The sequence below is a fragment of the Myotis lucifugus genome, unplaced genomic scaffold, assembly GCF_000147115.1.
Source record: "Myotis lucifugus unplaced genomic scaffold, Myoluc2.0 scaffold_322, whole genome shotgun sequence".
In the NCBI taxonomy this organism is placed as follows: Eukaryota; Metazoa; Chordata; class Mammalia; order Chiroptera; family Vespertilionidae; genus Myotis; species Myotis lucifugus.
Genome location: NW_005871370.1, coordinates 235,707 through 249,235, shown reverse-complemented (window position 1 = coordinate 249,235; position 13,529 = coordinate 235,707). Strand labels below are relative to the sequence as shown.

Sequence of the window (13,529 nt, the reverse complement as noted above, 5' to 3'; positions counted from 1 at the left end):
TAAGGAGCCGCTCAGAGAGGCAGGCTGCTGTCCTCAGTCACCAAGCTGCATCTTGGTGCTCACCACCTGCGTCCCCAATTCCTCCCGGACCCTGTTTGCAAAGTCGTCACCAACCAGGACCAGAGGCGGGTGCAGGAAGTCCAGGAGCTGCTCTCAGGAAACAGCTGCCAGTTCAACACAGCAAGCCATCTCTCTCCTGCAGAGGGAGGACCAGCGACAGGAGCAGGAGAGCAGGGCAGGTCCCCGTTAGTGGAAGGGGATGGACAGGCCCGGATGCAGTGAAGCTGGCCTGGGACAGGGGCGGGGCTGCTGCCGAGGGAGGCCTGGCCTCTGGCTCCCACCCCCAGGGTTGTAGACACGGCCAGTGGCAGCAGCAGGGGTGAGAGTGCAGGTGGGGGAGGCAGCAGGGGCAGGCTGGGCTGGCCGGCTGAAGAGGGGTGGCCCGGGCGTGTCCAGCCACAGGAACCTTGGGGCAGCCCCGGCTGAGAATTCTGCAAACTCCTCCCCCCAGAGCTGAGGGCCGGGCTGTAGGAACACTTTCAGTTTTGTTTCTGCAAAAAACGAAACTCAGCAGGAAGACTCCGGAGACTAGACCATGGAGGGAGCCTTCCAGGTGTGCGGGAACTGGTAAGGAGCTGCCAGCAGCCACCCGAGCCCGCCCAGGCCAGGGAGCCGGTGGGCAGAATGAGTCTGTTTCTGGAATGAGAAGAAAAGGGTCCAGGCATAAACTCCCGGGGAGGGAGGGCTGGTGCTGTGGCCCCCGGGGAAGGAAGGCTTACCCCCTGCAGATCTCTGAGGTCATGGGGTGAGGAAGTGGTCAGCATTACCTTACATCACTGGGCCGCACTCACCCTCCACCCCTCGAGACAGTCCTGGAGCCGAATAGCCAGGCTCATTGTCCCTGATGGGCTACTCCTGATTTGGGGTTCTGATCATATGGTCTGCACACCAGTCTGAGACCAAGCCCCCCTCACCTTGAGAGGGAGGCTGAGCAGAGTGCTGGCCCGCACCTCTAACTCATCAAGGGCCTCACTCGCGAAGCGGCCCACCTGTGGCAGGAACCAGCAGGGAACCTTCCCAGAGAGCTTTGCTCCAGCTGGACCCTCCTGGCACTTGGGTGTCTGAACCTGCTTGGGGGGAGGAGCTGAGGGGACAGGGCAGGGAACTCAGAGGGGGAGGGACCAGGCCAGGCAGAGGTGGGAGGGACCAGGCCAGGCAGAGGGGGGAGGGACCAGGCCAGGCAGAGGGGTAGAGGGACCAGGCCAGGCAGAGGGGGGAGGGACTAGGCCAGGCAGAGCAGGGAGAACAGAGGAAGGACGGTGAGGCAGCCGTGGTGCCATCTCTGGACAGTGCAGAGCCCAGAGCTTGTGCATACCAAGGGAGGGAGTCCCTCCCACAGGCAGGGACTTGGGCGCACTACTCTGGTCAGCATTTGGGCCTTTGGGGACACGGGCACTGAGTCTCCCTCCTCCCAAGCTCCACAAGCAAGGGCTGGTTGACGTGAAAGGAGGCATTTCCTGGTCAACAGGAGAGTTGGGAAACACCCTGCCCGGGAACTGGGAGGCTCAGAAGCTTACACTCTCTGGGGTCTCCGAGGCGGGATGGGGGTCCCTGTGAGGGTTTGCGCAGGTGAGCCTGCAGGCAGGGGACAGGTGGACGGCCTCGGCTCTCCCCGTCGTGGCGAGTCTGAAAGATGGCATTGCCCTTGCAGCAAGCATGGCCGTGCCAGGGCTGGACTCCCAACTTCTGTGGGCCAGGCAGGGGAACTCTTGAAAACAAGACCAAATCTTTGAAAGAATGTGATATTTGTTGCTTCGTTTTTTCAAACAGCTTTCCAGAGGTATAATCGACATATGGTACATGTTTAAAGTGCACCGTTGCATGCGTTTGACACATGTGTATAGCCATGAAACCATCACCACAGGGAACCTATGAACCTACCCAAGACGTCCCTGGGCCCCTTTGCAATCTCTCCCACCTGCTCCTTCCCACCCACCCTCACTGGCCCCGGGCGATAGAAGAGCTCGTAGTGCGTTCTTACACTTTATGATTTTGCGATGTTCTGATTTGGGACCAACGTGGGGCCACAGGGACGGTGACATCATCTTCATATGTTCAGTGCTTGAGGCCTGGACATTCCTTAACCCAGCGGCCCTGGGTGGGAAACAGGGCTCCATGCGTTATACCTGCAATCAGCCCGACTTCCTTCCCCCTTCCTCTGGCAGCAAAAGAAGGGTGGCCTCTGCCCACCTGGCCCTCCATGAGGCGCACTGCGTGCTGTTCCTGGCCCAGTGTCCCGAGTGCAAGGAGCCCGTCCTCCAGGCGAAGATGGACGAGCACTGCGAGAACGGGCACCAGCAGGTGAGGCGGCCCCGGGAGGGACGCAGGAGGGTGCTGTGCAGCGAGGCTGACTCGGACCCTTGCTGCGGCCGCGGGCCTGGCTGCCGTGGGCAAGTCGCCGAGCCCTGCATGCCTCAGGCCCTGTGCAGCGGACACAGTATTCCTAGGAAACTGCGTCTACCCTGCTGTTCCCGTGCCCAGCCCTTTCCCTACAGGCTTATGGGTTTAGCCCAGGGCAGGGGTCTCTGTTTCAGGAAGGACTGCGTGTTCTTTTGAGATTTGTGAAGAGGAGAAGCCGGAGAGGAAAGCCCTAGAAGGCAGTCACGGCCAAGGCTGGCTTTTCTTTCCTGCTCTTTCATGTTGCTCCTTCCTGGGGCCCCTTCTCTGTCTGTCTGAGATCCTCAGGCTCAGGCATCCCTTTCAACTCAAAGCATGCCCCCAAACACTTCTTGAACACGGGGCTGTGCCCCTGGGGATGAAGGCAAACACACCTGATCCGGTGCCTGGGGGCGCACAGAGCCCAGCCTGCAGCGTGTGAAGCGCAGAGGTGGAGGCGGCCAGCAGGTGCTGGGACCAGCGTCTCTCTCTGTGCAGGTCGGGTGCGCCATGTGCCAGCAGAGCATGCAGAAGAGCGTGCTGGCGTTTCACGAGGTGAGAATCAAGTGCGGTTCATCCTTCCCAGGAGCAGCCACCCTGGGAGGAGGGGGAGGGGAGGAGGGGCCAGTGATAGGCTTCCCCCTGACCTCTCTCCTCCCCCAAGGAGGCTTGAGAAGCAGTGGAGAATGTGTTCAGCAGAGGGACACGCAGCCTCCGGTCCCCCAGAGGCTGGTCAGAGGGCTTGCTGACCCAGGACAGCTCAAAATCCCCAAAGGGGGTCCCACTCTGGCCCATCCCGTCGGCTTCCTTACTTGCTCAGGCCCCTTGGGAAATCAGCCCATGTCCCCACCTGGGCTCAGCCACTCCTGGCGAGTGACCTGGCCATCCTGCCTGCCTCCCCGCAGACCAGGGAATGCCAGGAGCGCCCCGTCGTGTGTGAGTTCTGCAGGGCAGCCGTGCGCCTCAGCAAGCTGGAGATCCATGAGCACCACTGCGGCAACCGCATAGAGCTGTGCCTGGACTGCGGCCAGCCCATCATGCTCCGCACGCTGGCCCAGCACAGGGATGCCTGCCAGAGCGAGCAGGCCCAGCACCAGACAGGTGAGCAGGGCGGGAGCCTCCTGGACGGGGAGCGAGGAATGTGGGCATTCAACAGGACAGGTGCCATGTGTGGATGACGGCTGTGAGGGTCTCAAATCCATCTGGCTATTCTAGTTCTAGACCAGGTACCATAGTGGTGGCCTCCTCGTCTGTCTGCTGAGCTCTTCAAATGACCCTCCCAGGGAGACCTAGAGGCAGGCGGAGGGGGGCTGGGGGCCACCCAGAAGGATGCAGGGGCAATGGGGCCCTGCAAAATGGGAGCCTTCCTTGGAAGTCCCCTGGCACGATCCTAGCCTGGCAGAGATCGCCTGCCTCCTCTTAGAGATGGCAAACCCATGCCCAGAACGAATCAGGCGCTTGCTAGAGGCAGAGGTGAAGCTGGACACCCACGTTTCCCGGCATCAAGGCTGGAGTTTTTCCCACCAGCAGCAGTGAGCAGAAGGAAGTTAGCTGGAGCCCCTGACCTTTGGGCTATCTGGTGACTCCCTGGTACCATTTCATGTTCTCTGCACCCAGTCACCCCTTTGTGAGGTGTGTTAGCAGAGGACACAGCTGTCAGTGTGACAGATCTACTGTTGACTTCACCGGTTGTCTTGGTAACATGTGGCGTGAGCCTAAAATCCCTGTATAGTACGTCTCTCCTGGCAAACAAGCTACTCAAGGTGAAAATGGCAAAGGGAAACCGGGGATGCTTGCACAAATTCATGGGCATTTCCTTCATTCCAGCGTGGCTGGACTTTAACACCACCACACAACTTCATCAACGCAGCCCAGCTTCAGCCAGACCACACAACACGATCAACAGAGACAAGTACAATACCAGTCTGAGCCCAGAGCTCAGAAACTGCTGAAATGAAAGAGCAGTCAGGCTGGACAGGGCTGGCATCTGTGCTAATGGCTCCCTCGTCTCTTTAGAAACCAGGGGAATGTCTCTTCATCAGAGTCATGTGCCACGCTGAGCGCACCTCTGTGGCCGTAAAGGAGGTGATGTGGGTGACTCGGCCAAGGGTTGCCTGTGTGGCTGAGGACGCTGGCAGTGCAGGGCGGGCAGGCAGGCCCGGACGGTACATACTTGGGACGGTTCATACTTGTGACGACAGGCCATGTACGCACTTGCGGGACAGCCGGGCGAGCCGTTGTCAAGGGCGATCATTTGTGGTGCTGTTTCTGTGTTTACTAGGGAAGAAGATTTCAGCTCCCGAAAGCAGTATCTGCTGTCATTATTGCAACCAAATGATCCCAGGAAATAAGTATTTACACCATATGGTGAGTAGCAATTAGTCATTTTCTAATGGTGCCCGTAGCTTGTCTGTATTCCAAAAAGGTAGTATTCTGGGTCCAATTTCACATAAGATATGAGAGAGCCTCATTCATTTTTGCTTTGCTCAAAAAGGGATGTTGTGAATGGCTTTGGGCTAATTTATCATACGTAACCGATCTCCATTTGTGCCAGCTCTCAAGGAGCCTCCCTGACCAGTCCAGCTACCTGATCACCTCTGAGCATCTTCAGTCTCAGGGCCTGGGCATGGCCTCACGAGGATCTGCTTTATAATTGTCTGTCCCTGTGAGAGTCTTGTCTATTGGACTGGGAGCTCCTTCACAAAAGTGAACCACTTTCTCCATCTTCCCACCATGAAGCTGATCTGAGGGCTGGTACCAAAGGGGGACTCTGTAGAGGTGCGGTGATATGATTGATTGATTGACTGATTGGTTGGTTGGCTTTGCCTGGGAACACTCACAGACTCGTCCCTCCATAGCTCTAAGCACTGTGGGTACCTTGGTTGTGCCAAGCTATTCCCCTTTTCTGCAGGACGGAGCATTCTCTCTCTGGGGAAACTTCCCAATGTTTCTCTCCGAGAAACTCGTCTCCTTTTCCTTGAGCAGAGAAATGTTTATCCTCTCTTAACCCTTCAATTCAGAGAACTATGAATATCAGAATTGAAAAAAAAACCCTAGGGCAGCGGTTCTCAACCTTTGGGGGTCGAACGACCCTTTCACAGGGGCCGCCTAAGACCATCAGAAAACACATATATAATTACATATTATTTTTGTGATTAATCACTATGCTTTAATTACGTTCAATTTGTAACAATGAAAATACATCCTGCATATCAGATATTTACATAACAATTCATAACGGTAGCAAAATTACAGTTATAAAGTAGCAATGAAAATAATTTTATGGTTGGGGGTCACCACAACATGAGGAACTATATTAAAGGGTCGTGGCACTAGGAAGGTTGAGAACCACTGCCCTAGGGCCGTGGTCGGCAAACTGTGGCCCGCGAGCCGCATGCGGCTCTTTTGCCCCTTGAGTGTGGCTCTTCCTAAGCCTTAGGAGTACCCTAATTAAGTTAATAACAATGTACCTACCTATATAGTTTAAGTTTAAGAAATTTGGCTCTCAAAAGAAATTTCAATTGTTGTACTGTTGATATTTGGCTCTGTGGACTAATGAGTTTGCCGACCACTGCCCTAGGGTGATCTAGATCTTTTTGTTTATTGTGGTAAAATACACATAAAACATATCATTAGTGACACTTAGTACATCCCCAATGTTGTGAAACCATCACCTCTATCTAGTTCTGGAGCATTTTCACCGCCCCCCAAAGAAACCTTCTACTCGTGAAGCAGTCGCTCCCTACTCCTTCCTGTCCATAGTCCCTTTGGGTCCCCAATATTCCTTAACTCTCCCATGTTCTCCCCACTCTTCCTGTGGGACATAACAGATGTATATTAAGCCTTCTCATTCTAGCTGCTTGTCTCCTAACTTTTCACATTTTCTATTTACCACTCCTATATTCTGGGGAATTTCTTCAAATCTATCTAATCTGCTTTTTTTTTTTCCTATCCATTGAGTTCAATGTCTGTATTTTTCATTTCTAGTTCTATTTATCTCTCATTTAAATTTGCCTGCTCTTTTTTTTCATAGGATCTTATTATTTTCTCTTGTTCTATTTATTTTTAATTCCTATTTTACAATCTGTATCCCATAGTTTTATTATCTGAACTTCTTGGAGACTTAATCCTGGTTTTGCTTGGGGTCTGACCCTTACTTAAGGAGATTGCTTCGTTGGGTGTCTGCAAGCCTTACTTGTGAGTTTCTGTTTAGTGACTCTACCTGTGAGAATCCTGTACGATGTAGTTTGAAGTTATATACCCTCCAGAGAACTTTTGTTATTGCTCTTGCCAGACATTCCCACTTGCAGGTTAATTCTTCTTCGAGGGCATTGCCACACCATGAGACTAATGTAAATCTGAGCCCCAAACACAAAGATGGCACGGACCCGTGGCTCTGAATTCCCAGGAGCATCAGTTTTCCTTCCCCACACTCCAGCTCCAGCTCAAGGTGGACAAGCCTCCTTGCCACTTTTCTTATCCAATTAACTGATGGATTGATTGATTGATTGATTTTGCCCCCGTAGTTTAGCCTTCAAGGTTCCGGACTTTCCTCTGGGAACAGGGAGCCTTACTTTCAGTTCCCCACCTTCTGTGGATGGGACTTTTCTCTCATCCAAGACTGACCCACATCTCCCAAATTGTCAGCCCAAGTGCTTCACAGGTTAGGTTTTCGTCCTGGGCCACGGAGCTTTCTCTCTTTCTTACAAAGTCAGCTATCAACTTAAATGACTGTTTGCTGCATTTCATCCAGCCTCTCTAAGTGTTCCTGGTGGAAAGTTTCCAGCTGATCTAGTCCGGTGGTCGGCAAACTGCGGCTCTCGAGCCACATGCGGCTCTTTGGCCCCTTGAGTGTGGCTCTTCCTAAGCCTTAGGAGTACCCGAATTAAGTTAATAACAGTGTACCTACCTATATAGTTTAAAAAATTTGGCTCTCAAAAGAAATTTCAATCGTTGTACTGTTGATATTTGGCTCTGTTGACTAATGAGTTTGCCAACCACTGATCTAGTCTATTGTGCTGTCCAGCGAGTAAAGCCAAAGTCGTTTTAAAATTTGACATATTACTCACAATTGCAGGATAAATGTCGTACCACCTCGGAGTCTGCAAAATATTTTCCGAGTGAGGAGACGGGAAATTCTCCTCCATCCCTCCCAAGGCAGGCTGCTGAAGATCAAACTCCCACCGCAGTGAAAGATGTTCGCCCAAAGACGAAAAATGCAAGCAGATTTCCTCTTCTTTCTGAAAATTCAACAAAGCAAGCACCGCGCGGCACAGACAAAACCCTGGACCTGCCTCTGAAGCCTGAGCACCAGCCCTGGGTCGCGGACGACCCGGCCTATGACATTCTGCGGAGGTGCCCTCAGTGTGACATCCTCCTTCCCCTGCCGACCCTAAACCAGCATCAGGTACCAGCCTCTGCTCTCTCCTCACCTGGCCGAACACCATCTGGACTTTAGGGTTTAGAGAAGCCCAGGACTGCAGGGTGTGTGCAGACCCTGCCACTGGAAGGCCCTCCCCTGTCTCCTCCTCTGTGTGCCCACATCCACTCTCTCCCAGCACTTCCCACCTGGTTTGTTGGCATCATCTCCCAGAGACAGGGCCACCTTTGAAGGCAGAGCCAGCTCTTTCATCTCTGTGTCTCCGGTTGACCACAGCAAATGCTTTAAACAGTTGAGTAAATGAGTGAAGCTGAGGGCCTCCGGTCCAGCTCTCTCCCGGGGTTAAGGCAACGGAGGCCCAGAGATCAGAGCCTCGTTCAAGATCCTGAATCAGTTGGCATCTTGCCTCCAGCAGATTGAGGTTTACCTCCAGCAGATAGGATCTGCAGCCTCGATATCCTGAGTTTTACCTCCTAGATGACTTCTGGTAATAGTAAGAATTAGCATTAGAGGTAGTAAACCATATGTGCCAGTTACAATGCAGAGTTCTGTACACACAGTTAATCTTCATTATGCATCATGGGCAGATATGTTATTTGTATTTTACAAATTAGGAAACCAGACTGAATTATAATTCCCCAGGATTACACAGTTAGAGAGTGCAGGATCCAGCCTGGGATCCACGTGTATAGCGTTCCGAAGCTTATGCTCTTAAGCTCCGGACTGGATGCTTCACTTAAGAAAAAATAAAAAGCTTTCATTATTTGTTTTTCAAAATACATGACATCCAAATACCATACAAAGATATACACAGGCAAAGCTAATCCTCCCACTTCCCCCCCTCCCAGTCCCATGCCCTGAGATACCAACATCAGCAGCCTGGCTTTACCTTTGCTCACACAAACCTGAACAAACCTATGTGGGGTTTGAATTCTTCCTTTTCCCCATATAGTATCTTCCGATACTTATTACACCACCATTTGCCTTTTTCACTTAATATGATCCACACTCCTTACAAAAAGTTCGACCCAAATCTTTATTTTCTAACTTCTTTAAGCATCTCTATATGCACAGAAGCATAGAAATTTACAAAGATGGGTGAATTTCATACTTGCTGGAGTGTTATTAGTGCCATAGTCTCTTTTTTGAAATTTTGAAATTACAGTTTACATCCAATATTATTTTGGATTACCTTCAGATGTACAGCATAGCGGTTAGACATATTCTTTACCAAGTGGCCCCCCCCCCAATATTTCAAGTACCCACCTAACACCATACATAGTTATTACAATATTATCGGCTACATTTCCTATGCTGTACGATACGTTCCTGGGACTATTTTGTGATTGCCAATTTGTGCTTCTTACTCTCTTCATTTTTTTACCCAGCCCTCAAAACCCCCTTCCCTCTGGCAGCCATCAGTCTGATCTCTGCATCTATGAGTCTGTTTCTATTTTGTTTTCTCATTTATTTTGCTCTTTAGCTTCCACACATAAGTGATATCATGTGCTATTTGTCTTTATCTGTTTGACTTATTTCACTTGGCGTGCTACCCTCTAGGTCCAGTCATGCAGTTCCAAATGGTAAGATGTCCTTCCTTTTGATGGAAGAGTAGTGTTCCGTTGCATATTCGTATCACCGCGTTTTTAGCCACTTGTCGATGATGGGCACTTGGATTGCTTCCATATCTTGGCTATTGTAAATAACTCTTCAGTGAGCATAGGGGTGCATATACTCTTGTGAATCAGTGTTTTGGGTGTCTTTGGATGTACACCCAGAAGTGACATCGCTGGGTCAGAAGGCAGACCCATTTTTTATTTTTCCAGGAACCTCCGCGCTGTTTTCCATCGTGGCTGCACCAGCAGTGCAGGAAGGTTGTCTTTTCTCCACATCCTCACCAACACTTGTTATTCGTTGATTTATTGATGATAGCCGTTCTGACAGGTGACATGGTGTCTCGCCGTGGTTTTAATCTGCATTTCTCTGATGGTTAATGATGTTGAGCATCTTTTCATGTGTTTATCAGCCATCTGTATGTTCTCTTTGTAGAAGTGTTTATTCAGGTCCTTTGCCCATTTTTTATTGGATTGTTTTTGTGTGTTGTTGTTTTGTTGTGTGGTTTTTTTGTTGTTTTTTTTTTGGTGTTGAGTTGTATGTTGTTTATAAATTTTGTGTATTAAACCCTTATCAGATGTATCATTGGCAAATATCTTCTCCCATTCAGTAGACTATCTTTCCACTTTGTTGGTGGTTTCCTTTACTGTGCAAAAGCTTTTTAGTTTGATGTAGTCCCATTTGTTTATTTTTTCTTTTGTTCCTCTTGCCCAAGGAGATATATCAGAGGGGAGAGAAAAAAACATTGCTAAGAGAAATGTCACAGATTTTATTGCCTATGCTTTCTTTTAGGAGTTTTATGGTTTCAAGTCTTACACTTAAGTATTTCATTCATTATTTGAGGTCTTTCTTAATATGGCATTAAGAAGGTGGTTTCTTCCTCTCTTTTTCTTTCTGCATTTAACTGTCTGATTTTCCCAACACCATTTATTGAATAGATTGTCTTTATCCCATTTTATGTTCTTGCCTCCCTTGTCATAGATTAGTTGACTTTAAAGGTATGGGCTTCTTTCTGGGCACTCTATTCTGTTCATTGATCTATGTGTCTGTTTTTATGTCAATGTCATGCTGTTTTGATTACCTTGTATAGTTTGATATTAGGTAGCATGATACTTCTGGCTTTGTTCTCTTTATCAAGATTACTGTTGCTATTTGTGGTCTTTTGTGGTTCCATAAAATTTTGGATTATTTGTTCTAGTTTTGTAAAAACGGCCATTGGTATTTTGATAGGAATTGCATTGAATCTATAGATTGCTTTGGGTAGTATGGACATTTTAATTCTGCCTATCCATGAGCATGGTATATGCTTCCATTTATTTGTATCTTCTTTAATTTCTTTCTTCGGCATCTGACAATTTTCTGAGTACAAGTCTTTTATCTCCTTGGTTAATTTTATTCCTAGGCATTTTATTTTTTTATGTAATAGTAAATGGGATTGTTTTCTTAGTTTCCTTTTCTGATAGTTCATTATCCTATATAATAAAACCCTAATATGCAAATCGACCAAACAGTAGAACAACTGGTCGCTATGATGCGCACTGACCACCAGGGGGCAGACGCTCAACACAGGAGCTGTCCCCTGGTGGTCAGTGCGCTCCCACAAGGTGAGCACCGCTCAGCCAGAAGCCGGGCTCACCGCTGGCGAGCACAGCGGCAGTGGCAGGAGCCTCTCCCGCCTCAGCTGCAGGCGGGCGGTAAGGAGTGAGGGGTCCCAGACTGCAAGAGGGATGTCCGACTGCAGCTTAGGCTCACTCCGCCCAAGGGGTCCCAGACTGCGAAAGGGCACAAGCCAGGCTGAGGGACCACCGGGCCTCTAGTTGATATATAAAATTCAACCAATTTCTGGATATTTATTTTGTATCCTGCTACTTTACTGAATTCATTTATCAGTTCAAGTAATTTTGGGGTGGAATCCTTAGGGTTCTCTACATATCATCTGTAAATGATGGTTTTACTTCTTTCCAATTTGGATGTCTTTTACTTCTTTTTATCTGATTTCTGTGGTTAGGACTTCCAGTACTATGTTGAATAGAAGTGGTAAAAGTGGACATTCCTGATCTTAAGGGAAACACTTTTAGCTTTTCCTGGTTGAGTATGTTAGCTATGTATTTGTTATATATGGCCTTCATTACGTTGAGGTGGTGCCGTATTCTCTTAGTTCCCACAATTTTTTGTTTCCTTCCATACATTCCTTCATCCTTATATAATAGGGTTGCCAAATTTAGCCAATAAAAATATATTGCTTGAGACAAAAATAATTACAGAGTAACAGCATGGGTCATAACCACATACAAACATACACATTTCGAGTCCGATTATATATATTTCCATGCAACTTAATGTTATGATTTAGCAATACCCAAGGACATTCCTCCCTCCAAGTCCATATGTGGCTCTTTTTTTTTTTTTAATGGCTGCATAAGAGTGTCTGGTGTGGGTGTTCTTCAATCTGTCCATCCACCCCACTGATGATGACAGGCCTTTAGTAAGCATTGCCCCAACCCTCCCCGCCCCCCTCCCCCACCCAGGCCCTTCCTAGTTCACTGGGCCCTATGCCTTTTCTCTGCCATCCATAGCTCAGGGTTTGTGCTCCAGGAACTAGGGAGGGCCATACCCAGAGATACCCCAGGAAATAGCACTTCCCACTTTAAACACGTCAAACTTTTTTTTTATATCCATTTCTTTAGGAGAAATGCTGGTGGTTAGCTTCATGGAGAGGAAAACAAGGGAGAAACTCCAGCTAGATTTGGAAAAGAAAAGGTACTGCAGATTTAGAAGATGTATGGTCTCCCTGCTGACTCTCTGTGGTAGCCTTTCCTTGGGAAAGGAGGTGGGTTTTATTCCTGGGGGTTTTTCCTATGGAAGAAAGGGTTTGGATTTTAACTATTTCCCTCCTTTTGGACAGAGATGTTGGTTTGCCCAAGAGGTACAGATAAACCAGGAGAGAAAAAAGCCTCCAGCTCATCTGCCTGAGAATTCGGATCAAGCATCTGGGCCCCATGGCCCAGACATGTCGGGGGACCCCAGCTTTGTCCATTTTAAATTCTCACCAGCAATTGGTGTGACCGTCATCATTTCCCCGCATTCTCTGGCCAGTGTTTGGTATCACCATCATCATTTTTTTCTAATTTTAACTATTCTAATAAATACGTGGTCGTCTCTTACTGTGATTTCCAATTGCATTTACCATAATGATGTTGATTATCTTTTCATTTGCTAATTTGCCATCTGAAATGTCTATTCGAGTCTTTTGCCCATTTTCAGAATGGACTGTTTCCTTTCCTGTTGAGTTTTGAGATGTGTACATATTCCCTGGAGAATAAAGACACCCTCAGAGGGAAGGCAGGGGAGGGAAGGGGGGGGAGGGATCAACCAAAAGACTTGCATGCACGCATAGACGCATAACCAATGGGCACAGACAGGAGGGCTGGGAGCGGTCAATGGGGGGAAAAGGAGACATGTGTAATACTTTCAACAATAAAGAATTTTAAAAAAAGAAAAGAATAGAAACACCCTCCCTGAAAGCTTCTGTTCACCTTTCTTTGGATTCCTCACTGGTTTCCCAAGAGAGGGCAGCCGTGGGCAGCAGGGCCAGACAGCACACAGGAGAGAAGCGGCCGGAAAGGAAGGGAGGGAGGGAGAGGGAAGTGAGCCTGGGCTGTAGGCTAAGCTGCCTGCGCACCCTGGTGTGGGTGTTTCCAATCTGTCCGTCCACAGCCTTGATGAAGACAGGCCTCTAGTAAGCATTGTCCCAAGCCCCCCACAGGCCCCCGGGATCACTGGTGACGCCCAAAGGGGTGCCTTTCAAGGCTGTTGGTCGAGGTGTCTGGGAAAAGCCTAGCGATGCAACTGGCCAACAGTATAGCCTACCTTTCTGCCTGGCCTTTGGGGTGACCCGCTAGGGACCAGCCCCTGCCTGGAAGGGAAGGGCCAGGGCAAGTGGGTGGGTTAGGTGCTCCCTATCCTCCCCCTCCCCCCCCACCCCCCGCGCTGGGAAGGTGGGGCACTTCTCGAGCTTTGGGTGGGTTAGGGTTGCTTCAGGCTTTCCTTTGGGAGTCCCATCCAAGGTGGGGAAAGTGGAAACCATGGCAGATCACGT

General features: G+C 49.3%; 1 protein-coding gene across 1 annotated transcript; it reads left to right on the top strand.

Annotated features, from left to right (window-relative positions):
* The first annotated feature begins 469 nt into the window (after window positions 1-469).
* Window positions 470-12,600, top strand: XAF1 (XIAP associated factor 1). The gene is made up of 8 exons (XM_006100659.3): window positions 470-627; window positions 2,226-2,361; window positions 2,935-2,991; window positions 3,342-3,537; window positions 4,718-4,803; window positions 7,514-7,843; window positions 12,118-12,190; window positions 12,336-12,600. Exons 1-7 carry the CDS (start codon window positions 596-598, stop codon window positions 12,172-12,174), a joined length of 894 nt encoding a protein of 297 aa, XP_006100721.2. The 5' UTR covers window positions 470-595; the 3' UTR covers window positions 12,175-12,190; window positions 12,336-12,600.
* The last annotated feature ends 929 nt before the right edge of the window (window positions 12,601-13,529 follow it).

What these genes read in the sequence shown, in the direction of transcription:
- XAF1 (XM_006100659.3), top strand. Translation starts at nt 596, where the DNA reads ATGGAGGGAGCCTTCCAGGTGTGCGGGAACTG. An exon ending in GCGAGAACGGGCACCAGCAG is followed by an intron (nt 2,362 to 2,934) that starts GTGAGGCGGCCC and finishes CTCTCTGTGCAG; the next exon opens with GTCGGGTGCGCCATGTGCCA. An exon ending in GCGTGCTGGCGTTTCACGAG is followed by an intron (nt 2,992 to 3,341) that starts GTGAGAATCAAG and finishes GCCTCCCCGCAG; the next exon opens with ACCAGGGAATGCCAGGAGCG.